Here is a 27,032-nt window from a genome sequence, read left to right as displayed (position 1 = left end):
GCATAGTTAATGCTATGCTCTGAAGAACTGTTCTACACTGCCTCCCTAAAATTTACCTTACATATGACTCCTGAGCACACAAAACTAAGGGTCTAATGGAAACTTCCATTCATATAGACAGTAAATAGTTACAGTCATTGCAGTCAATTAAATGGTATTTCATTGAAACATTCCTGTCTACTTCAATCCACTTAAGTGAACTGTCCATGAAAATGATGAACAACATGCTAGGACTCAATTTACATATAAAAGAAAATATTTGTTAAGTAGTACCTAAATGCCTGATATATTTTAAGTACTCTGTAAGTATTTATTGGGAAGAAAACAAGTCCAATTGAACTCAACAAACAAACAAACAAAGTGCAGCTATTTATCCTCCTTAAATTTCAGTAAGAAATATCGGGTGTCAATTATTTTTAATGCTAAAGTTTCTTTACAACCTCTCCCACTTTGGAGAAATTTCTTACAAAAAAATATTCAGCCAAGCTCAGGGACTGCAAAGATGGTTCTATAGAAAACTATGTATGTTATTTCAACTATCAAATACAACATCTAATCTGTTACAGCAGATATAAAAAGGTTTTCACTGGCAGGTACAATAGTGAAGGAAATTGAGCAATACACATTTCCTATGCTAAAGGGTGCAGTGACCCTGGAATTTCCTAAGTAAACCTCAGAATGAACTTCTAATATAAATGCCATATATCAAAACTGATATAAATATTCACAAACCTGTGACAATTTACATCTGCAAAAAGAAGACAATTTCAATTATGTTCCATCACTCAAAGGTCTTTCAGCTTAACAATATTTCTTATAATGGGCTGTTTAAGAGTGGCAGGTTCATTTTAAGATCACTTTGTTGTATTTAAACCCTCTTGATTGGGAAGGGATTGTCTCTAGTGAGCTTATCTTCATTATTCTTCCTGGCAGCTAAGTATCCTGGAAAACAAAGGCCTTGGTAAACTTTACCCCAATGTCCCAGCCCAGAATATGACATTGCTCACATCGGCCCTCAGAAAACCACATCATCAACAAGCCACAGAATCCTCAGAGACAAAGGTGTTTGCAACGTACTAAGTGGATCTTTTTAAGGCTCGTGCCAAGAGTCTCAAAACAAACTCAACCCCAAATCTCAATCTCATTAGGTTCAGGATGGTCTAAACTTAATGTATTCATTCATTCATAATTAATGCACACATAATTAAACATAATTAATATTTCAGTTTCCTAGACTGCTTAAAGCAAATACCATGAAATGGTTTGGCTTAAACAATTGTAATTTATTGGCTTACAAGTTAGAGTCCAGGAAAATGTCCAGATAATGGCATAAGCAAGGCAATGCTTTCTGCCTGAAGACTGGCTACCAGTGATCCTTGGCTCTTCTGCCACATGGCAAGGTACATGGCAGCATCTGCTGGTCTCTGCCTTTTCTTCCAGGTTTCATTTATTTCAGCTTCTTGCTTCCTTGGCTTTCTCTCTTTGTCTTGCTTCCATTTATAAAGGACTCCAAGAACAGATTTAAGACATCATGATTAAGGTGGGTCATACCTAAACTGAAATAGCCTCATGTGCTACTTACAGTGGAATTATACCCACAGAATGGATTAAATTTCAGAACACGTTTTTCTGGGTATGTACAGTTTCAAATGACCACACCTACTGTTCTGGTTTGTGAAAGCTGCCAGAATGCAAAATACCAGAAATGGGATGGCTTTTTTCAATGGGGATTTATTAGGTTGCAAATTTACAGTTCTAAGGTTGTGAAAATGTCCAAATTCAGGCATCAAGAGGTAGAAACTTTATCTGAGGAAAGGCCAATGGCATCCAGGGATCCTCTGTCACATGGAAAGGCAAATGGTAATATCTGCTGGCCCTTCTTCCCCTCGGTTCTGGTTTCAAAATGGCTCTCTCAGTTTCTGTGGGTCCTTTTTGCTCCTCCTGAGGCATTTTCTTTCTTAGCTTTTCTCTGCACTCTCCAGAAGTCCTCTCATAGAGGACCCCAGCAAGGGGATTAATACCCATCTTGAATGGATGGGGTCACATCTCCACGGAAACAACCTAATCAAAAGGTCCCACCCACAATAGGTCTGCCCCCACAAGATTGGATTAAAAGACCATAGCCTTTTCTGGAGTACATAACAGATCCAAACCAGCACACTCCATCCTCTGGACCCCAAAAAGGCATGTTCTTTTAATATGCAAAATATATTCATTCCATCACAATATCACAAAAGCGTTAAATCATTTCAGTACAGTATTAAGTACAAAGTCTTATCAAAATCAGTTAGAGGCATGGTTTGTCCTAAGACAAAGTTCTCCTCTGGCTGTGGACTGTGAAATTTACAAGTTATCTGCTTCCAATATACAAAGGAGGGACAGTCATAAAATAAATGTTGCCATTGCCATAGGGAGAAATTGGAAGGAAAATAGGAGTCAAGGGACACAAACAGTTCTGGAAACCTACCAGGTAAACTTCATTAGTTTTCAAAGTCTGAGAGTCATTTATAGAATGATTTTTTATACTTGGGACTTGAGAGAGTGGCAGTCTCACCTTTTCCAAGGGCTTGTGCAGTGACCCTGTTCTCTCCAAACACTGGATTGATTGCTCCAACATATCCAAGCACTGGGGAGACCACCTTGTTCTCGACCCCACACTCCTCAAGCATTGGGGTGGCACCCAATTCTCTGTCACCTCCAGGGCACAGGCTCTCCCCTTTCTGAACAATGGAGTTGTGGCCAGGCTCTCCCTAATCCCTGGGGAATGTGCCCCACCTTCTTTGAACTCCAGGGCAAGCTTACCCTCTCCACATACACGGGTGGGTCTCCAGACCTTGGATTCCATGCTTCTGCCTTTGAAGTCATTTTTCCTTCAATATGTCCCTTTTTGGTCCCTTTTAGTCCAAACTGGCAGTTTTTACAGATCCCACAAAAAAATTGTCAGTTTAGCATGCAGCACACAGGGATCGAAGTCATCAGACAATAGAACTTTCCAAAAATCCTCTCTGGATAACTCCATCTCCAAGTCTGGCTCATCCTGACATGGCTGACTGATTCCAGGTTTGGTTAAATCCTCACATGAGGCACCAGCCTCTGGGGTCTCACTTTCTAGAAGCTCAGACTCTTCCAAACCACCATTTTCTGGTTCTTTGTACCCAAGAGTTCAATTCTCAGCTTATCCCTTTCCTCTCAGATTTTACTATAAGCTGCAAAGAGAAGCCAGGCTGCATTTTCCACATTTAATTTGGAGATCTCTTCAGCTAAGTATCCCAGTTCATCATTTTCAAATTCTATCTAACACCAGGACTCAATTTGGCCAAATTCTCTGCCACTTTAAAACAAGGTCACCTTTCTTCCAGTTGACAATATCACATTCATCCTTTCTAATGCCTCATTGGAAGTTCCTCTAGCATCTATATTTCTACTAACAGTCTCTTCAAAGAAACCTAGGCTCTTTCTGTCAAGCATCTCACACTTCTTCCAGATTCTTCCCCTTATCCATTTGTAAAGCCATTCCAGCATTTTTGATATTTGCAAACTGCAGCAGCACCTCACTCTTCTTGTACCAAAATCAGTTCTAGTTTGCTAAAGCTGCCAGAATGTAATATACTGGAAATGGGCTGGCTTTTTCAATAGGGATTTATTAGGTTCCAAATTTACAGTTCCATGTGAAAATGTCCCAATTAAGGCATCAAGAGGCAGAGACTTTAGCTGAGGAAAGGCCAATGGCATCCAGGGTTCCTCTGTCACATGGGAAGGCACATTGTAACATCTGCTGGTCCCTCTTCCCCTCAGTTCTGGTTTCAAAATAGCCCTCTCAGTGGGCCCTTCTTTCTTCTCCCAGGGTGTTTTCTTTCTTAGCTTCTCTCTACACTCTCCAAAATGTCCCTTACTTTTATCTGCTCATAGTGGACTCCAGCAAGGAATTAAGATCCATCTTGAATGGGCAGAGTCACATCTCCATGGAAACATCTAATCAAAAGGTCCCACACACAATAGGTCTGCCCCACAAGACTGGTTTAAAAGAATATAGGCCTTTTGGGGGTATATAACAGATCCAAATCAACACACCTACTATGTGTCAGACACTGTTCTAACACTAAAACAAAGAAAAGTCTCTGTCTTCTTGTAGTTAGGTTTTAGGAGACACTAAAAGTATATAAATAAATCATATAGTATAAGATGACTAGCAGCTAAGGAGAGAAAACAAGAAGCAGGAAAGAGGAATATGAAGGGAGAGTAGAAGATTGAATTTTAGAATTCAGAGACTAATCAATGAAGGCCTCATGGATGTGCTTAGCCTGTGAATTAAGGAAGGGATATAATTTGGGAAGTCGTTAGTACATAAATGGTATTAGACAATGAGACTGGATGAGATTAACAAGGGAAAGAGTGATGCTGCAGAGGAGTCCTGGGGAACTCCAAGAGACTTAGAGGACTGGGAGATGAGGAAAACCACATAACTGAGAAGAACCAGCAAGAAAGGAAGAAGGAAAAGCCATGGAATGAAGTATCTTGGAAGTCAAAGGAAGGAAGTGTTTCCAGGAAGGGAGAGTATCCATTGTATCAAAAGCTGCTAATTGGTCTGAAGGCTAAGAATCGACTATTGGACTTAACAGTGTGAGTGTTCTGAGTGACCTTGACGAAGCATTTTTGTTAGAGATAACCCAGGATCTCCCCTGTGCCTTGTCCCTGGGAATAAGGCAAAAGGGTCAATGGCTGAGGTTATCTTATTTATGGCATTAATCTTTATAGGCAAAATTCTGATGCTGTTAAATTTAACACCTCCATGCAAGGGAACTAGATATACTTTTGTTTTTAACAGTATCTAACAAGTCTTGTGTTTTTTTCCTCTATCTGATTTTTAAATTTAACATTACCAGCTTCAGAAGTCACCCTGAAATCAGAGAATACTCTTACCTTTCAGAAACCTTTGTTCCATTATTCTCACCTCCCTTTACCTCTACACATTCTATCAAATGCCCCTCTGACATTTAAAAAATTATAGAAAAAGATTTATTCTTGCAGTATTTGACCTCAACTACTTTAAAAATCTCATTTTAATGTTTATTAAATTGTTGTTTGTTAAATTATTAATTTGTAGCAAACATTGAAATTTCACAGTATCCTTAAGTCTTCTCTAACTACAGGAAGCAGATGTAGGAATAAAGTAATAATATATTTCTGCTTTTTAGTATGAACATTCTAATGCTGCTACCTAGAAAGGAAGTATTTTAAACATCAACCAATGCTTCTATGTTTTCAAAACCAGCAACAACTACAAAAACAACAACAAAAAGTACTAGGGTATCACTCCCATCTTTCCCCAAAAGTATTCCATGGCCCCTAATTCTTTGCCATATTGGTCCAGGACTGCTAATGTTCAATTTGCTATTACAGGAAACAAAGCCTCGTGCAGAATATCCATTCTTCAATTTCCCACATTACATTTAAGTACCCTGATGTGTCTATTGTGAGCAATTTGCTCTTCTACTGCAGAAACATATTTCCTGCCTTTGAGAACAAAATATCTACCCTATTAAAGACTAGTTGAACCATTTAACGTTGAGACATCCATTCTCACAGATATACACACAGTAAATATCCTTTGGGTTATAGAAGGCTTGCTAAATTGACATTTATAGAACTAGCCAAACTAAATTCCTCTCCCCCCACCCCACCCCACCCCTTTTATTAAGTCTTTAGCTTACTTTGGAGATATTCTTGCAGACTTCCATATCTCATCAACTCTGTAATAATATAAATTGGATCTTCTAAAGTGCAAACAGCATAAAGCTGGATAAGCTTTGGGTGTCTTAGGTTCTTCATTATCTGTGCCTCCCTCAGGAAGTCATTTGGATCCATTGAACCTGAAACAAGAAGAGGGGGAAATCCCTTTAGGTTATTGAGGCATTCCTATCCTCACAACAGCCTGCTGGGAATCACCAAGATTGCTTCCCGCCTCTCCAAAAACTAAGAGCATCAGTGTCACAATCTTCAGAGTTATCAAAGAAGAGAATCAGCTCAGCCAGGGCAGCCTAATAACTGGATGTGCTAGTGCATTGGGGGTGTGTGCAGTTTATGTGTTAGGACCTGTGGGTGAAGAAAGGCTGATTCGGGTCGACATGAAAAATGAAAGGAAAAGGAGACACTGACAGCGTAACTCATCAAATAGGCAATCACCTTAGGAGCACAAAGAGACAGCATTCTGTTACCATGAATACGGGGAGGATACTGAATGTTTAATTACTCTAGCCAGAGCTTTTCGTTTTCGAGCCAGGGAAGATGTGAGAGTTGCCCTGTCTTAGGTGCCCACTGTGTGAACTGCTGGAGAACAATCTTAAAGCAATGGCAACTCTGCCATATTTATGTCTTTAATTCTGTAGGGACATAGGATGTAGGTCAGGTAGAAAAACATTCAAGGGCCACTCCCAAAACTTAGATTTTTTTCTCACCAGTTTTATATGTTTAACCTGAAACTGATATTCAGTATTTTCTCCTGTACTATCTTCTTTCACAGTTAGAGCCATAAAAACCTGACCAAATGATAATGGAGACAGTATCCAGTACTGAATCTATTTTGAAGTTTCATCTACAATAAAATTGCACTCAAATTATTCAACTCTGAATCACTAACAAGTAGTTAGCATCAAAAAAAAGTAATAATAAAATAAGAGGAAGAAGGATCCCTGGACATTTCTTAAGTAATATAAAAATTTTTATTTCTTTTATGATATGATATTTCAGAGGTATTACTGCAATTGAAGGAATGCTGTCATTTCCCATCAGTATTCACTGTGGATCATGCAAATATCATTTCCTCTGACAGTCAAAGAGACTGTCCCATTCACCATCCTCCCCATCTCAAAGACTCCACAACTGACATCTGAACAAAGCAAAGACAAGTTTTGTCATTCTAAAGTAACACTGGTGACTGATTATTAATGTAGAGTTAATAAGTTACTGGTGACTCACATGTCAGTTCACATATGTTCATAGGCAGTCTGCCTTTTGGTCTGCCCTGTGAGAATCTGGAAGTTCAGATGGACCCCAGTTCTGCCACTAGCTTTCTGTGTGATCTTGAACAGTTACCAAACCTCCCTGAACTTCAGTTTCTTCATCTGTAAAATGTGGCTAATTATCCCACTGACATTATAAGGCCATTATCAGGATTATAGCAATGCCTGGCACATGAGTATTCAATGCTTGTTGACTATTCTTTTTGTTATTATTAAAATCAAACAGACCAACTGTAGTCTTTCATAGGCTGAGGAGGGGAAGGAGCAAGGATTTAATATGGGAGAACAGGAGCAATGGCTCCTCTCTTCCATCACATTTTTCTGAGCTCACTCAATTCCATCTCTACCACATAATCAAATGGTATTAAATTTGTATCATAGGAGCAAAATGGAGCGACAATAAATGAGGCTCCTAAGCCGTAATAAACAACTTTGTTCTTGTTTGTTACAATTCATTTGGCCTACTGTCAACTATGGATATAGTACACACACACACACACACAATAATCTGATCCATGAAGCTTCAGGTAGTAGAAGCATTATTATCACCATTCAGACAATTTATATATACAACATATTTCTTTGTTAATGCTTTGATTAGCCATCAAATTCAAAGAATGTAGGACACTTAAATCATTCAAGAGGTGAATTCATGGTGCATCAAGAGCCTGTGTGGGTGAAGGGGGCTCAGAACACACCTCCCTGGCTATGCCAGCTACAGCTGACCAGCTGCTGAGCAAAAGAGACACAATCTCATCCCAGCCAGTAAGGCAACATTAAATATTAATTTTGGCCTGTCAAAGCTACTGTGGGAGTTTATTTCAGGCTCATCTTTATTGTGTGGTAGTCTGCTAAAAAATAAATAGCTGCTAAGATTGATTAATGGCCCCAGTGAAGTGAAGACATTTAACCAATCAACAAAGCTATTTGCTGCTATTACACTGTAAATCAATAATATTTTTTCCTGTTGGATAGAACACTATCAAGGCTTCTTTTTTAATATAAGAAATTTGTTTTCCTGTTCTCTTTTGACCTGCAGAAAGTCTTCTTTAGAGAGCAATGTGAGGATAGATAGCTAGCTACCTCTTTTTGGAAATGAGTGGTTACATTGAACAATAAAGTTTAGTCTCAATTGTCACAGCAAGATTAAGATTCAAAAATATATACATACAGTGATTGTGAAAATATCAGGTGAGGGATAGATTGTCTTTACCTTGGCTAGGTGGCCCACCACCTCACCCAGCTGAAGCTAATATTTGCAAAAAGCTCACTATGTATACTTCATGTACATTGACTCAACTTGCCCTCATAAAACCTCATGAAGTAGCAACTACCATAACTCCCATTTTCAATTAAGGAGATGCAGAAAGTTTCATAAACTGTCTTAAGTCACAGAGGACAGAGCCAAATTTGAACTCAGGTTTATGTTATGTCAAACTTTGTGCTCTTAATCTCTACACCAGAAGGTCCCAAACTTTTTCAGTTCATGATACCATTAGCATCCCTGTAATATTTTTACAGTGCACCCTAGGACAAAATGAATACCTAACAGTTCTGTTTTTTGTTTAGTGTTTAGATCCAAACAACTTAATTAGTATTTGTATCCTAACAACTTAATAGACAATTTAACAAAGTAATATAGATAATTTGAAAGAAAAAATATTCTCTTATTTCATTCTTAAACACAATTACTTGCTAAAGACATATATGCACATATAGGTCACTGTACAACTTCTTAAACCTTGGAGTCAGATTGAACACTGCTCATTTTCTGTTCCACATTGACTTTTTTCATTTGGAAATTACTTTTGATAACAGCAACCACCAAAAACCCAGCTTCGTAAAGGTATGACATCATCAAAAGGTATGTAAGATGATCTAATGTTGAGACTGTGAACAACTTCAAAACTTTAAGCAGTTTTCAAGATGTTTACCTCAAAACTTACAGTATGTTGTGGCACTTCCATGAATTCGGTGTGGTGATAGAGGGGGTGCCCTGGCACACAGTTTGGCAACCATGGTGTTACTATACTATACTGCTCACTGCCAGCAGCACCCAGGAACTCAAGTTCTGTCACCAGAAGGCTTTTCCAAGCTCTAGAATTCTGCGCTAGGTAAATAATGGAGGTCCAGAGAACAATTTTTCTACCCTAGCTTATGGTTATTACATTTATCTATCTTATTAGAAGTAGATATATTCTAAAGTTTTGCCCACAGGTTATGGTCACCAGGGCAACAGAGTGACAACAACATGTGCTTGGTGCTAGGTGCAGCATTGGCTGTTCCGTGAATGCTTGGACATGTCCGGTGGCAACCTGAGCTCATTAAAATCAACATACGCCCATAGGTACAGAGTTCTTGTTTGAAGTGATGGGAAAGTTTTGGTAATGGATGGCGGTGATGGTAGCACATCATTAATGTAATTAATACCACCGAATTGTAAGCTTGAAAGTGTGGGAAATTTTATGTTGTATATATGTTAGCACAGCACCCACAGAAAATCAACATATGCCACTTAACCTTTGAGATTCTAATACCTGGTTTTAACGTCTTTACTGCCACTGGGGTGGTGTTGTTCCATAGACCTTCCCAAACTTCACCAAACTGCCCGGAACCCAATCGCTTCAGAAGCTGTATGGAGTTGCGGTCTATCTCCCACTGATCCACAGTTTTATACGACAAATCAAAAGGAGTTGGGACTTCTACCTGTTATGTGGGAGAATTAGAATACTAGTAAGGCAAAAGATGAGCTTTAGAATCATTTTGTTGAAAATAATAGCCTAAGTATTTTTCAAAAGAAACATAATGTTTAAAACAAACTCTTGTAAATTGTATTTTATTACTTTAAAACAGAAAGCAACTGTGGGAGAATCTGCATTTTTGCCTCTTCAAGTTGCATTGCCTCCAACTCCTGCTGTGTCAAGCACCACGTTGTCCACACTTACTTGGCTCTAGAATGTTTTCTCTTTGCCTTTTTGCCCAGGTAAACCCTCTCAAATTCAAAGCCCAGTTGAAGTCCCTCCTCACCCACAAATCCATCCCACAATCTCTGACCTGTAGAGTTTATCATTTGTCATATATTTTTGCACAATTAAACTTTTCATCATTTTTTTTCAAATTCCTTTTCATTGATTTAGTCATTCGCTCATTTATTCATTCACTCATTTATTCATTTTAGTAAACAAGTATTTTTTTAAGGCCCAACCAGGTGCCATTCGATAACAAAACAATCAAAGCCCCTCCCCTATTAGAGCCCATGGCCTCATTTAACATCTAGAATTGGCTATTTATCCTATTCCCCAACTGGGCCAGAAGCATCTCAACAGCAAAGATATAGCCTATGCTTCTTTGTAAAACTTTGTCGACCAGAATATAACAATATTGGCTGAACTGAGTAATTTTAGGTAATATCTTCATATCAGGGAAGCTATTTCTCAGAATGAATATACACACTCTTGGGGGGACATTCCTGTACCATCCAAGCTATGTACATTTTATACCAAAATTGCATGTTTGATTTGCAGGATTTAAGTCAACAAATTCCATCCACACTGGGCAAAATTCTTCAGCTCTTACTTATCCATAAAATTCTGATCAAGTGTCACCAGGAAGATTTCACTGACTGCCCAGGTATAAACCTCATGGCTGGCTGTTCCTTCAACAGCACAAGAGACTTCAGCTCTGACAAGGTGCTGAGGACTTGCCCCACTAGAGCGTATGACTCCTACATAATTTTAAATATGTTTAGGTAAAACATGCAAACAACTGAATAATGATAGTTGTACATAAACTTGATCAAATGTTATCTACCCCCCAAAGTAGTTAAATGATATCCATATACAGACAACTCAAACAGAGGCGTAAACCTGGTAGTGGTAGATACAAAAGGACAAATATTATATTATCTCACTGATATGAAATAATTAGAATAGACAAATTCATAGAGTCAGAAACTAGAATACAGGCTACCAGGGGCTGTGGTGGAGGAAGGGAATGGGGAGTTAATGCTTAATTCGTACAGAATTTTCATTTGGAGTGATGGAAAAGTTTTGGTGATGGATAGCAGTGATGTTAGTACAACACTGTGAATGTAATTAACAACACTGAATTGTATATTTTAATGTGGGTTTGTTAAAAGGGGAAATTTTTAGGTTAAGTTATGGAATAAAATTTTTTAAAAAATCTTTTGCCAATATTCATCAGGGGTTTATATATTTTGAAGCTAATTTGTTAGATATATAAAGGTTCAAACTTGTTGAATACTCTTGGGGAGGTGAATTTTTATAATTATGCAGTGATCCTTTGTATGCCAATAATTTTGTATGTCTTTAAATAAACAGAGAATAATGACCACAGCTTAAATGCATCTTACCTTTACACATGGTTTTCCCAGTTTGACACACAAGCCATCGCTAGTCTTGGTGTAGTGGTTCACAAATGCATTCAAGGTTGAAAACGTCTTTCTCCGGGTAAGGAAAAAGCCCCCTTCATCCAGTCTTCTGATTCTGTAGTGCTTCACGACTCCTTCATCTAAAACTGGAACCCAATACAAAGCCGGTTAATAAACTTCTTGCCAAGGCAGAACAGATTTATTTATTTTGTGGTGATATTTTCAATGTCTGGAATCAAATCATCATAAAATTCTATCTATTTCTCAACTTTTTGTCATAAAGGACTTAAAGAAGTTTACAAAGGATAGAATAATAAGGAAAAAGAACTGGGGAAGCATAGTGAAGGAAATATAAGATAAAAAGGATGGAGTGAAGATAGCACTAAAAAGATACATGCTTAGTATACTTAATATACATGATTAAAACAAGCTATAAAATTGATAATCAGTTTCATGAACAACAGTGTCCATAAGGTAAAATCACAACAGGTGTTCAGAAACAGTTCAACTCTTTCTGGTACAGAGACCAGAGAGAAATTTCTCCCATGAAATTCTAAACATGGACATCAAAATAGAGTAAACAGTATCCTCAGTATTATCCTACAATAATGTAAGGAATTCCTCAAGGCCATTCTTCATACTCTCCATCGATGTAGACTGATAAAATAATGCCAAGTGCAGTTCAATAAAACCAATTCCACAGGGCCCAAAATGATGCATCCACAAATACATCCTCCTGTAGTATGGTTTAATCCAAAGGTAAGTCATGTAGCATCTATAGGAACAGACTACATACACTTTTTCAGGCAGTCTGACTTAGAGTGGATATTTTGTTGTTTTTGTCTGCCACCAACCATTGTCCCTTCTAACAGCAACACCCCAATTTTCTTGAGATTTCTTGCTCCTCCAAGGACATGTCATCCATAGGAAAAAAACCCTGAGCCGAGGAAAGGCACAAACAGAGCAATCAGATCCTAGGAGACTCAGTTCCAGGGCTTGTTAACACAAGTGCTCCAGGAAGACAGGAGCCGCTACTGGGTATCTAGAGCAGCTAGCAGAATTCTTGCCCCCAGACAGGGATAGCTTGCCTGAGAAGAAAGACAGCAGAGTCAAAAGCAGAATCTTGCTATGGGGAGTGAAGCTGAGTCCCTGGAGCCATCTAAGCTTGAGATTCAGCTACAGGAGCAAATTAATTTCTTGCTTTACTAGTTTGAATCAGATTTTCTGCATCTGCACTCAGAAGAATACTGACTAATGCACTTCATACCTATTATTTCACTCCCCAGAGCTATTGATAAATATTGAGCAGCATTTGCCAGGAACACAGCTATTCTGAGTTTCCTGCTAAATATAGAACCTTGTTCTTCAGTAATTAGTCAAGCTGGAGCAATGCTTTCATGAAAGTAAAGACAGAGTAGAGGGCCATCCAATCCCAATGTGGAAGTTTACTGAGGGAATGCCAATGATTAGGACAATATTTTCCTCACACAATAATTAGCACACACAAGAAAAAGGAAAATGAAATTAGACAGCCAATATCAAGTGTTGGCAAGGAAGCAGAGTAACTTGAACCCTCATACACAGTTGATAGAAGTCTACATTTTTACAATGACTTTGTAAAACTGTGTGCCATTATCTACTAGAGTTGAACATACTCATCCCTGTAATAAAGCAATTCCTCTCCCCAGTATTTACCCAACAAAAATACACAATATATTCACCAGAAAACATGTATAAGAATGCTTTTAGCAATATTAAGAGTTTAAACCTGGAAACAAACTAAATGTCCACCAACTGTAGAATGGATTAATAAATTGTTGTATATTTGTCAGGTGGAATACTACCCAGGCTTACAAATAAACAAACTACAACTACATGCAACAACATGAATGAGTCTCACAACCACACAAATATGATTCCATGACTAAAAAGTTTAAAAACAAGCAAACAACTATTTCTTAGCAAGTTCATTCACCAGACTTTCCCCATAAGCCTCCCATCATCACCTTCTGGCAGAAGCCCTCTTGGGCAGAACCCACACTCCTGCAGGCCATCTCCCTCTAGCCCCTGGCACTTTTGCTCATGTAGGGGACATGCTTATGGTCTTGAGACAACACCATGCTTCCCTTGTCCAGACAATCACTGGGAGGACAGGTTGATGCCACAAGTACCTCTCCTACTGTCACAGGCTGCTTTAACCCTGGCTGTGAATCAGGCACCAGTGCTCTATCCCCCCAATTACCCTACAGAGAGCAGAGAGCAAGTGCTCAGAGGGGCCTTTCTTAATCTGCTTCCTACTAGGTCTGGGGTCCCACTCCACCTCCTGGGAAGAAAGGGGAACTTGTAGTATGGCAAAATCTTTCTCCAAACACCCTCACCAAATCTTTGCTCCCTTCCATTCCTTGTACCCTTTCAGATCATTAACAAGCTGAGGAATCCAAGAGTTGCAGTACCTGCCCTTGACCAATTCTTTGTAAACTCTGGGTATGGGGCTCTGGCTTCAGAATTTCATTTATATTGTCTCTTGATAGCTTCATTCAAAACTTCAATTTTAACATTCTGTTATATTCACCAACACTTGTTGAACCAAGCACTACAGTAATACTCTTTTATATTATCTCATTTTATCCTCATGGTAGTCATATAAGGTAGATGTGATTACAAGGCCCATTTTATAATTGTAAAAACAAGTAGGTGGCATTGCCAGAATTCAAACTCGGGGCATTGTGACTCAAGGAATCCTTCTACCAGCAAAGTTGAGATAAGTACATCCAGTTGTCTAATAAGACACCTCCAGTTCATGACAATAAAATGTCATCTGCATACAGAAGTGGGGAGTGCATTTATTTCCTCCAAAAGGTTTTCAAATTACAATTTTTGAAGTGATCTCAAGCACATCCTTGTATCCTTAGAGCTGTTAAGTTACCTTTCCCACTGACTTTGACTTCTGGGGCAAATTAACATGATTGTGCTGCATAATCACCCAATAGGGGTTATATGAGGATATAGAGCTTAGCTCCTAATATATTGCTGTTTGTGGATCAAACGGCTAAAGAAAAGTAAAAGAGAGCTGTAAGCAATATTGCATTAGTCTCAATTCATTTCTCCACAAGGTAATAAAAACATTAGACGTAGAAGGATAGCTAAATATAAAGTATACCTGCAATTTATATAAATTACTGGCCTGAAAATTCAAGACTTGCAATCTATCAAAAAAGAAGTGCATATATTATAGCTGAGATGTCTAGCAAGCCTGTAGGCCTGTAATTGGAAATGGTGGGTAGAGATAAAAAAAAAAAATTCCCATTTGTTAAATAAAATGGACTGTCTTCTGGTTCCAAACTGAAGGTGACCACCTGGAAATTAAACATGAACTTAGGAATTCCTTTATATGTACCACCAAATGTCTGATGGTGTTTGGACTATCGACTAAAGTTAATAGACCCCTGAAAGGTTGAGGTACTCCCTGTGATTTTATTAATATGGGGTGCAAATTATGATGATTGATATGGCCTTGGCAATTGCTATTGATTGCAAAGAAAGCCTAAATAAATGCTTGCCAACTCTTTTTAAGTACAGATTTAAACTCTCTAAACTAAAAACCAGCACTTGGCAATACACCTAGAGTTTTTCAAGCAGAATAAAAGTAATTTTGTTTAGTAGAAAAAGCAATAGACTGGGAGATGGGAGACTCAGGTTCCAATTTAACTAGAATACTACCAAAAAACAAGTCAATCTCACTGGGCCTGGATTTCTTCATCTTTAAATTAAAAAAGCAGGCTTTAAAAAGCCTACAAATTTCCAAATGCTTCCACCTTAGTGTTCAAACATTTCTGATGTCTGTTGCCTGCTTTCTCTGAATTCTGCCCCTTTTTTGTAGTCCTTTCACAAAACTTAAGTCAATTCTTGCCTTGGATCCTTTGAAGCCCACAGAAAGCTTTTCCTTTCTATTGAATCTTCTAGTGGTTGGCTCATTCTTTCATGCCTCGGTTTGAATCCTCAGAGCCAGCCTTCCCTACTCACATTTTTAAATATTCCCCTCCCCACAGCTTCTTTCAGCCACATCACCCTATTTAACTGAGATGGTATTTATCACAGTAGAGGTAGCTCCACGAGGTCAGGGGCTCTGCTGTCTTGATCCAATAACTAGTCAGAATTTGGTGCATAATAACAACAAAAATATCTGCTAAATGAATGATGTCACCAATTCCTGAAATGTCTGCTGCAAAATTAAATAGGTAAGTGGAAAAAATCCAAGTGTCCACCAACAGATAAACAGATAAACAAAATGTGGTATGTAATGTACAATGAAATATTATTCAGCCATAAAAAAGGAATGAAGTTCTAATACCTGCTACCACATGAATGGACTTTTGAAAACACCATGTTGAATGAAATAAGCCAGACACAAAAGGGCAAATATTGTTTGATTCCACTTATATGAAATACATAGAATAAGAAAATATGTAAAGACAGAAAGTAGATTAAAGGTTACCAGGGAATGGAAGGAGGGACTGAGATGGGGAGTTAGTGCTTAGTGGGTGCAGAGTTTCTGTTTGCAGTGATGAAAAAGTTTACGTAATGGATGGTGGGGATGATATCACAATATTGTGAGTGTAAGTAATATCACTGAATGTTACACTTGAAAGTGGTTACAATAGAAAATTCTGAGTTCTATATAAGTTACAACAATTAAAAGATGTTTTTAAAAAGTGAAATAGGTAATTATATAAATACTTTCAAGACTAGCAAGACTTCCCTGGAATTTCATTTTTAAAGGGAGGAAAGCAAACATCCCAGGATATAATACTATTAGAGGACATTCATTCAAGCCTATATCTAATTTCTTGATTTTTGTAACATATCACAGAAATAACTACTCCATCTATAAATGGCATCACGAGTATTTATGGTAGCTCATTCAATTTCAGTCTGAACAAAACTGAAAGATAAATATAACTTAAAAATTAGGCCACAGAAGCTACATCAGGAGAATTCAGTACTTTGCAGTCAGAGTGAAGGTACTTTTAATTGCGCGTACATTCTTGAGCAATCAAATCCAAAATATATGACTACTTCTTTAAAGTGGTTTTAATTTGCTAGAAGTGAGTCCACACACTTGCAAATTGTCATTCCTAATGAAGATTAAATTCAGGGTTTTCAGAACTAGGGTGAAATGGATTTTCCACTCCTTTTCTAGTTCATTGTAATCTTTATCATTGAGCTAAACCTGTCCCAAATTGTACAGAATATAATATAAGTGAATGATAATGCTTCAGCCATCCTTACTGTGACCTACTATGCATTCAGATTAGTCAAGCATTTTGGTAGTTAAACTACAGAAAATATAAGGCTAACTATAAAATATAATGGAATCATCCATCAATAAACTCAATAGTGTCATGACTGAGTGAACTGAGCTAAAAGACCAGGGAGCACAAGTTTACATTTATGCTGTTTGACCTAGGGAAAAATGCTTCACCTGTCAACTGATTAATCTACCAGAATATATCCAAGAATTAAGATATATTGCAGAGATGTAGGTAAGCATGAGCGAAGACGTCAGTAACGATTCATTGAATGTTGAAAGAACTCAGCTATTTCTACCCATGAACTTCTACATAGATCATAGCACAGACCACCTGGTTATTTGGCCACCTTCACATCCAGAGTAACTGATACCAGTGGCCCATTGGATCTAGATGGGTCTGATGAGTTCAGTGTTATTTTGCAGGACCAAATGCATTTATACAAAGGTGGTGACAGAGATCCATGTGGAAGCCCAGCTTCCTCATAATGGTGAGCTCATACTTTACATTGTCTCAGATCATAGAAAAGGGTTTTCCTGACATTGCACAAAGGAGTGCTGTGAGATTTCACTGAAAAAGCACCCTCAAAGAGATCTGCCCCCAACTCTATCACATTAACAACATATTATCCAGAGCATGTTAAATAATTATGGATTCCATGAGGTCCAAAATTATCATTTTTAAAGACACAAACTGCCAAAATTAACTGTGGAATATGACATAAAGATCGAGGCTACACCTTCATGACACCAAGACACCTAGTCAGCTCAGTGAAAAATATCAGTAGAAGGAATAGTTTGGCATTTTATAAATAAACAAATGATAGATTGAGCAGATTTTAATTTTTCAGTAGGTCTTCTGGCATCATCAGGGCATAGCCTTATTCCCACTGACTGACAGTAATCTGTTCCTGAACTGAGTAAAACAATATGACTTAGGTGATTGAGCAAAGGATTGAAAATCAAAAACTCACTGTCCTAATCTTATTCTGCCAGTGATTTGTTCTTTGACCTTAGGCAAGGAATTTCATTTCAGTTTCCTTATCTAGAAAATGAGAATAATGATCTTATCTATATACCCCCACAGGGATAGTTTGAGTGTCACTGTTTACAAAGAATGATAGATATTTCTAAATGTGCAATGTGTAAGTTCTGTATTTATAATATCACTATTATCAAATAGGCATTATCAACAGAAGAGGCATTTCCAAAGTAACATTTTCCATTCTTTGCACAGAAATGGCTACATAACATAGTGGCTCCCAAACATTTTAAGAGAAGAAATTGCTATTAATTCTGTGTGATAGAACTCCTGCACTTGTAAATTCCTGTTTGCTTTCCCTTTGTAAGATTTGCTTGTACTTTTCAAAGCAATTGGGAAGACAAGCACGATAATTCCCCCTATATCGTCGCCTCAGAAATCACGCTAAGGTCATTCTACACCAATAAGGCATTAACATGTAATTGAGGTATTATGTTGTATCCCCCACTAAAACAGAATTTGAGACACACACTCATTTTACACTGAATTCTGTTCTAAAGCAAATAGAGGAGGATTCCAGCATGAGGCGTTTTGAGAGGAGAAAGTACATCTGTCTTAAAATATTAAAGTGGTATCTGTAGAAGAGTTACTGTCTTCTGTTCTGGGTGGGAGTGCGGGAATCTACTAAGACTAAAGGGAACAAAGAGAACAGAGTCTTTTTACAAATACAACTCAACCCTTGGGTCCCAAAGGGCACTCAACTCCCTGCTTCTTGCCAGATATAGTCAGTGCACTGTGGGCGTTGGTCCGTAAGTTTTACTAGTAAACTGGTGGTTGACTGAAGCAGAGATTCATTAAAAGAATGTTTATGTTAGTTGATGCAAAAAAGCTTACTAAAAAAGCTATCTGAATTTGCTTTCTAACTACTTGTTAAATCGTACTTTAAAAGTTATCATTGTTCTGTATATATGTTAAACTTCACAATAAAAAATGTATTTTTTAAAAAAAGGAGGAGGAAACAACTGATAGCTCGCATGCCTGAGACTTTCAGAATTGTTACTGGTAGAGGAACCCAGTCAAGTTTCCCTTACCATCAGAGGCAACATAATCAGTAACCCCAGAACACAAAATGAAAAAATTAAAAAAATTAAAAGAAAAAAACGACTGTTTCTTCCATATTATACAACACAGAGATGGTGAGACATATCCGCATAAATTTTTATCTATGTGTCACATTTTTTGAGAAAAATGTTGGCCCTATCTTCAAGATCCCTACAGTCCAGCCCCTTACAGAAATAGGTCAAACCCCACCACCCCTACCCCAACAAAGCTGGCCCCTAAATTTCAGAACAGAATGTCAATTTTATTGTTTATGCATCTGGTATCTAAAGCAGATGAGTACATCTTTAATTAACAATATGTAATTGTAGCATTCAATATTTTAAAGGCAATTGAAAATCATCTAACACAAATACATATTAAAATAGTATCCGCAGCATCTGATACTTCAGAAAAACTCCCTGGGAAAATATGTTGCCTCTTTTTTCCTCTCCGGACTCTGACTCCTCACTCAGTATTATATCTGCAATAAATCACCAGGAATTAACATATTTGGATTATATTATGTCAGTTTCCTACAGAAAATCTTTCACTGGGTTAAGATTTAACGTGACATGAGAGCTAGTGCTTCTGCTTTTCAAAACGCACCCAAAAGATATAACCCAAATATTTGCATTCATTTAGTTAGTTCTATCCCTGCCTGGCTCCAGAAAGATTTGAAAGGCTTGCATGAATTATAAAATGGCTTAAAATAAAATGAAATTTAAAATAAATGGATGAAGGAAATGAGACAAAAGGTAAAGGAAAGGATGATGATGGCTGGAACAAGGCTGCTATGTTTTACATAAGGTACCCTTTCGATTCCAATCCACATTCACAAGATGCTGGCCAAAATTTTGGGCTCTTTGCCTTTCTAGCAGCTCACAGCAAAGAGGAAAACACATTCAGTTACCTGACTCCCCAAAGAAAATAATGGCAAACTGTTAACTCAAAAGAAGAGCAACTATTCCCGATACTGGAATTAGAGAGAAATCTCTCACATAGTTCCTCATAAAGAAAACACAGCAAATGTAATGAGCACCATCATCATCAACATTCTCTATAGTAAATACACTAAACACATTGCAAAAGACTGGTTCTTATCATGTCCATTAATGTGAGCCATTTTCCATCATGAAATTCAATAAAAGCATTTGTATGGCAAACCAAAACAACACAGTTCATCATCCAAAAGAGGAAAAGCAAAATGATAAGGATGGTCATTGCAGCATTTTTACAGCATTAAATAACCACTAAACTGCAGCCAATCTGAAAACAGAGAGTTAAAAATATAATTGAGAAAATTATGTAGCAAAAAGAAAAAATACATAATGAGTCAAATGAAATAAGTGGGATACAAAATTGAAAGAATACCATAATTACAAACACCAGGATACATCTGGTTGCTAACACATCCCAAGGCCCTTTCACTGCTAGAGGAACCCAACAGAGGTTCCTTATGAAAACCATTAATTGCATAAGAGCAAAGATGATTAAATTTGCCAATATGAAAATAGTTGTGTTAGATTCGCAGATTTGTGGGTATTTTACTCCCTGTTTTTCACACCAACTGTGACAGGGGTATATTGTCTTTACAATAAGAAAACATATATAAACAACAAGAAGACAATATAAGACTAAACTATACATTTAGATCAAGACACTTGCCTGATACTTGATATTCTTTAAATAAAACCCCATGAACTCATTTCTCTTTGAACTTAGTGCTTAAAATCATAATGCATCTCTTCTTGTATAAGCCAGTGAGAATCATAATGTGTTTCCCTTTTTTGCCTTAGCTGCCAGAGAACCCCAGGCTAAACTGATTTCTAAAATGTTATAATTATCTCCCATTAAAGGCACAGCAAGATCTATTTCTCTGTTCTTTTTCATTCATTTTGTCTTTTTTATGTTTAGCTGTATTTTATAGTGTGTTTCAGCATTGTAAGCCAACTCAAAACCTTTCGTAGAAGTAAGTAAATTCATACACAAATCAAATGATAAATAACCCAACGAAATGGCACGCCTACTAAACAGAACAAAGAATTTCTAATGGCGAGAACTGCCCAGCGATAAAGTAGGCTGATTCGCCAGGGTCCCCATTCAGGGGAGATCTGAAGCTCCACTTAGGAATCATGTATCATAAGAGACTCCTCAGAAAGGACAAAATTAGATAGGCATCCTTTGTAAATTCTACAGTTATATCAATGAAAAATATTACAGAGAAAAAAGAATATGATACATGAACTAAAAAAACTTTTAAGATGTTTTAGTCTAAATTCCTCTTTTACTGATGAGAAAAACAAAATATGAAGTAAACTGAGACTTCAAAACTAGCTGTTTTGCAGGGCTGGAATCCAACCCTCGTGTCACCCACCCTAACCATCTTGGGTGGCTATGAATGAATGACAGTAATAAGTATAGAACTTTTTTTTTTTTGGAAAACACAAAAGGTAATAATTTATTGATTTCTCAATAGGGTGCTTTGGTTCAAAGCTTTCTGAATGCCATCATTGCCACTTCAAAACTCTCCCCAAATCCTCAGAAGCCTTCTCCATGAAACTGAACTGAGGCCCTGAATTCCTCTTCTCCCTTTCCCCATCTAGTTTCAGTAACTAGTACACATGTCAAACAGAAAGAACAAGAGAGTCATTGAGAAAGGTAATGAATGGTAATTAAAATACTTGAAATCAATTTTTATCTTGTGAAAACAGAAAGGAACATCTCGTGTAGCAGATAATTTATTTTCATAGCAAAATATTGTCTCTTTCCATTTTTTTCACATTGCTTTTACATATGCAAGCCAGCCAGCTATTGGAGATTTAATAATTATTCATTCTCATTTCCAAAAGCAGATAGCTCTCATTCTTGGAAGTTTCATCATACTGAATGAGAACCTATGAGATATGTTCCTGCTCATTTATTGTTTATTTCAGACAAGTTTTAGATGAAGGTTACACAAGGCAGGCTCTGCCTGTTCAGATTTGGTTTGTTCTTCATAGCTCAGTGGGTGCCAGCATAGTCCAGGTGATGTTCAGCTAAACACAACACACAAAAATAAACCATCTGCTAGTCACAGGCTGCCCTCCGGAGCCTGGTCAACCACCTTCCTAATGACTCTTACTAGTTCAGGGGTGAATTACTCAACACAATCCATCACTACTCCCAGAAAAGCAGTCCAAACTGCATTTTCCAAAGTGGGTCAATAGTTTGATCTTTCTGTGCAAAATGCTCTTTATGCCTAATAATAAAAACTATTGGATTTTTATTGAGTATTTACCTTTAGCAGGCCCTGTACTAAGTAATTTTTCTGAAATAATTCATACAATCCTTATAACAACCCTATAGGATATGGGTATTATTTTCACCATCTTAGAGAGGAAACTAAAGTTTATAGAGAGAGTAAATAATTTTCCCAAGGATTAAGAACAGGTAAATATTCGTACCATCACACAAAACCGTCAGACTTTGAAACCCACACTCTTAATCGCTGCACTGTCTTCCTCTATGTCAAACAGCGGCTATTTAACAATTAGATGATGATTCTGCGGATATCTATTTCTGCAACCGATGCCTCTCAAAGGGAAATAATAAGTTGAGCATTCCCTCCTTGAAACATTTTACTCCATCTAATATCCAGAATCTACTTGTGGCCTCTGTCATGGTTCCCTGGCCGAGAAGGAATTTCCAGAAGCGCCGAGCCGACTCGACTCCACCTACAGCGTCTGCCCCACCAGGGCCCAGGGAGCACGCGGCTCCGGGCTCCAAGCAGAGGCGGCAGGAGGGGCGCCTCGGGCTCCGGATCCCGGGAACCCGCGCTGCGGAAGCCGTCCACCCGCGGGCTGCGGCTTGGGCGCCAGATTCAGAAATACCCTTTTAGAACCCAAAATGGTTGTTCTTTCAACAGATGAAGATGCTAGAACACACTACTCCTCAGAAGATGAGAATGATCCAAGCGCATCTTCTAACAGTTCTCCAGAAGAACAGGAATTTTCATCAGTAGTTCAGATCCCTGATACAGATTTATTCGGGCAGACCGCAGAAAACCTGAGTTGGCCAGGGCCAAAGATGACCCTGTTTCTTTGGATATAAAACATACCTCCATCATCTCTGGTGTGAAGAAAATTGGTGAAGCTCCTGAGAGTCTGATGACCATGAAAAATAATAATAATAATAATAATAATAATAATAATAATAATAATAATAATAACATTTACCCACAAGCCTCAAACACTGAGACAAAGAATGGCCAAAGAAACGACACCCAGACATGAAGAAAAGAAAGACAGGAAGATGAAAATGAACATATTTGGGAACAGCAGCAAAGGAAGAAAGCAGTTAAAATCTTAGGAGTTCTGATGGCCGGAAGTCTGTAATCAGTGTCCACAGAGACGCTCTCTGGCAATTTCAGCTTCTGGTCGCTTGGATGTTCCTTGGCTATTGCTGCCTGACTCCATTCTTTTCACGTGGCCTTCTCCCCTTCTCCCTGGGTGGCGCTTATAAGGACACTGGTCATCAGCTTTAGGCCCCCTTTGCCACTGACCTTAAGCAATTTAGTCCAGTCTATACCACTAGTAAATAACAACTAAATAAATATTCAAATCTCAGGCTGTCTGATTCTTAAATCAATAAGGTATTGGAGCAATTTCTTTTGTTACTTTAAGTGACAAAATGTATTATTGAAAAAATACTGTGTAATTAAGCCTAAATATCATACTTCATATGGTGTTGCTACAAACAGGAACACTGTCTATAATGATAAATGCTCTGTGTTTACCCTTTATTTCAAAACCAAGACACCACTCCAGCTTTTATTTTCTGCTCCCCACTCTTAAATTACAACTGCAATTCATCTGGAGGACTTTCAAGCAACGGTGTGCTCCCTCTTGTGGCACATGTGGAAATAACATGCCCTTATGGAAACAGAGTTTTGTCTTTTCCTCCCCCATTTTTGTTTTTTGTATTCATGGTCCACAAATTTACAGGAAAGGAAAGGGACCTTATTATAGTTGAAAATAATTTTATAATTTTAAAAGATCTATCAACTTGCACTATGAATTCACACCCAATTGGCAGCAAATTTTACTTTATAATGTCAAAAAATTTACCAAAATTAAAATTTTCTTAATGATTCATGTGTCTAGTTTCTATGTAGTCATAGTTACACAAAATGTATTCATGAAGGAAAAAATGAATGAAATAAAGACAAAATAATTTAATAAATTAGTAGCTCTGATTTAAACTGTGCATTTAAATTGATGTATGAATATATTGTATATTATTAAATGTTAGCAATTTAATAATTATTTATCAGCATCCTACCAATCACAAGTAATTTCTGATGCATTTTAGGAATGTGTTTTGCATTAAATTATTAGAAAAATTGACACAGAAACCACAATCTGAGAAGGTATCCTGTTGTCTAAAAAGCCTATATATGCCAGGGAAGGAATTTATTTCCCTATTTGTTTCAGCAGAACAAGGGCTTTCTTTAAAGACCCTCTACCTGCAGAGCTACCTCATTACCACCAGAAAATGTTTTTAAAAAGGTTTTGTGAGAAGCAAAAGGACAATGGAGGAGGCAAAAGCAAAAATTATACTCCTATTTTTATGTAATTATAGACACAGGCAGCACCATTTTCTGTGTATCTATTATGTGTATAATCCCGAACAAAGAGATGATCCAGATCTTAAAGAACTTGGGATTCGTTCATTCATTCATACATCAAATATTTATTGAATGCCTAATATGTGCCCATTAGTTATCAGAAGTCCGGGCTAGTGGCAAACAAGAGAGTCCCTGCCCTCAGGAAACTTACATTCTAGTTGGCAGTGGAGGGGAGGTGCCAACTAAATAGAAAAGGCACTGATACAGTATACAAGAGTAAACAAATGGTCAAAATCAAGAAAAAAACAACAACGGTTTTTCTGTGCACAATAAAAATGGATTAGAGTAGGAATGAGAACTGCTTTCTTTCATTGTGAATCTGAAAGAAATCTGAAAGCAGAATTTTATACTAAGATTAATTTGGTTAGACTACACAGTGAATCCTAAGTTAAACCATGGATTTTAGTTAATAGTACAATTATAAAAATATGCTATCATCAGTTGTAACAAATGTCCCATACCAATGCAGGGTGTTGTTGTTGGTGGGGTGGTATATAGGAATCCTGTATCTTATGCATGACTGCTCTGTAAACCCACAACTTCTCTAATAAAAAAGAAGTTAAAATAAAAATTAGCTTTGTTGGAAATATAAGGTCATGAGAGCTTCAGCTGGATTCTCTCACTAGCAGAATAGCAGCTTATGACAATGAACTTTGCAGCAAGGTTGATTTTGGGTTCCGCCTCTCACTAGCAGCATGGCTTTGGACAAGTCAATTAGCTTCTCTGTGCCTCAGTTTTCTCTTTCGTAAATGGGGATTAAAAATCATATCTCCCTCCTAGTGGTGGTGTTTGGATTAAATAAGATAATGCATGTAAAGTGCTAGAAACACTGCCTTGCATAAAGAGAGCCATATGAAGTTTTGTTACTGTCATTAGCACACAAACCTCAGTCATTGGCACACAAACCTCAGCAATCCTAAGCATCTGTGGAGCTTGCCCCATGATTCTAGCTGTGTGTCTACGGCATAACAAAGGGACTGTGAGGTTAGGGTAATCCTCGTGTGGGATAGAAGGCAGAAGACCTTGAGTTTGCTCTTTTCCCTGTAAACTTTGTGGTGTAGCTTCCACATTCTGTTTCGTTTGTGTTGGTAATTTAGGTCACGAAAGACTAAGGATGAGGTAAGTTGGTGGAGCTGCTATAGGGGTAGGGGGAAAAGCTAAGGAACAGAGCAGAATCCCAAGTGTCAAATGATTTTCCATGTATAACCCACCATGTGTCCCTGGATGTGCCTGTGTCACACTGATGAGTCTCTGGAATTTTCCAGTTTCATCTAAAAGTAAAGTTTGTCTCTCAGTTTTCACTTTTGGAAAGTAGCGATTCTAATTCTCCATACTACATTGGAATGTTATGATAACTATGTTCATTTCTGTAAAGCTCCTTGCTGGAAAAGTAGAATTAGAGAATTTGAATTGGAGAGGACTTTCAGATCACCTAGTTCAAAACACTCATTTTATAATTCAAGGAATTGGAAACTAGATAGGGTAAGCGATTCGTTCAAGATCATACAACTAGATGTGAGAGTGGCTAGCTCTAAAGTCATATCTTTTGGCATCTTTTAAATATTATTCAGAAGTCACATTGTTTGTGTCTTTCCTGTATTAGTCAGTTTTGTCCCTAAATCGCAGGGGTTTATTGATGCTACTTGAGGGCTGCTGGTGGACTGTGGGCTCTGTCTGGGGTTAGGCAAGCCTCAGCTCATCTCCATGTTTCTTTCATTCTGGGACTCAGGACAAAGGAGCAGCCACTGTCTTGGCATGGCATTGTCATGGTGGAGGACAAGAGATTGAGGTGGACAGCTAAAGCATACAGACTATTTAAAGCTTCCACTAGGATGTGCCATTTGTTGTGTTTGCTCCCACTCCTTCACCAAAGCAAGTCAGATGGCCACATCCTAGGTCAGTGTGATGGGGAAAAGACATTTTACCTTTTGGATGCCATGGCACAGTCCAGGAGAGAATGAGTGATTGACCCCATGTCCCATGTAAATAGTCCCAGACATTAATGCCTACACGTATTATGTGAAAGTGGCCTTAAATAACCATTATCCCACAAATGTACAACTTTACTACATTTGAAAAATTTGACTACTATAAAATAATTATGTGATCTATTAAACATTTAACATTCTAGTAGTAATGATTTTCTCTGTCTTGATTAGACATTAGGTAAGGAGGCTGCTACCTCTTGGGTGACACTACAGATGCTTTTCTCTTTATCTCAGTAATTTCAGTCTAGACAAGAAGTCAGAAGCCCTGGGCATCTTCAGCTGTGTGAACCTCAGTTTCTTTATAAAATTGTTGTAGTGTCAGCCCTGTCTACATTAGTAGCTGGTGATAACAACAACAACAACAACAACAACAACAACAACATCTATTGGTGCTTGCTATTTGCCAGGGATTGTCTTGACACTTTTACATATGTTAACGAATTTAATTTCCACAACTGTGTGAAGTAGGTTCTATTATTACTATGAATTTACAGATGAAGAAACTAAGACATGGAGAGATTAAAGTAGCTTGTTCAAGATCACACATCTAAAAGATGAAGGAGCTCAGAAATCAACCTT

At 37.7% G+C, this 27,032-nt stretch overlaps 1 protein-coding gene across 1 annotated transcript in view; it reads right to left on the bottom strand.

Moving 5' to 3' along the window:
* Window positions 1–27,032, bottom strand: part of FRK (fyn related Src family tyrosine kinase) — a 134,504-nt gene that overhangs the window by 18,988 nt on the left and 88,484 nt on the right. The window contains exons 3-5 of the mRNA XM_037844242.1: window positions 11,392–11,555; window positions 9,557–9,725; window positions 5,712–5,870 (exon numbers count right to left, since the gene is read on the bottom strand). Of these exons, the coding sequence (XP_037700170.1) occupies window positions 5,712–5,870; window positions 9,557–9,725; window positions 11,392–11,555 (492 nt within the window). The remainder of the gene's footprint in view (window positions 1–5,711; window positions 5,871–9,556; window positions 9,726–11,391; window positions 11,556–27,032) is intronic.

Source organism: Choloepus didactylus, chromosome 7, assembly GCF_015220235.1.
Source record: "Choloepus didactylus isolate mChoDid1 chromosome 7, mChoDid1.pri, whole genome shotgun sequence".
NCBI classification, from domain to species: Eukaryota; Metazoa; Chordata; class Mammalia; order Pilosa; family Megalonychidae; genus Choloepus; species Choloepus didactylus.
The sequence above is the reverse complement of the archived record's forward strand: the minus strand, read 5'-3'. Positions and strand labels throughout refer to the sequence as shown.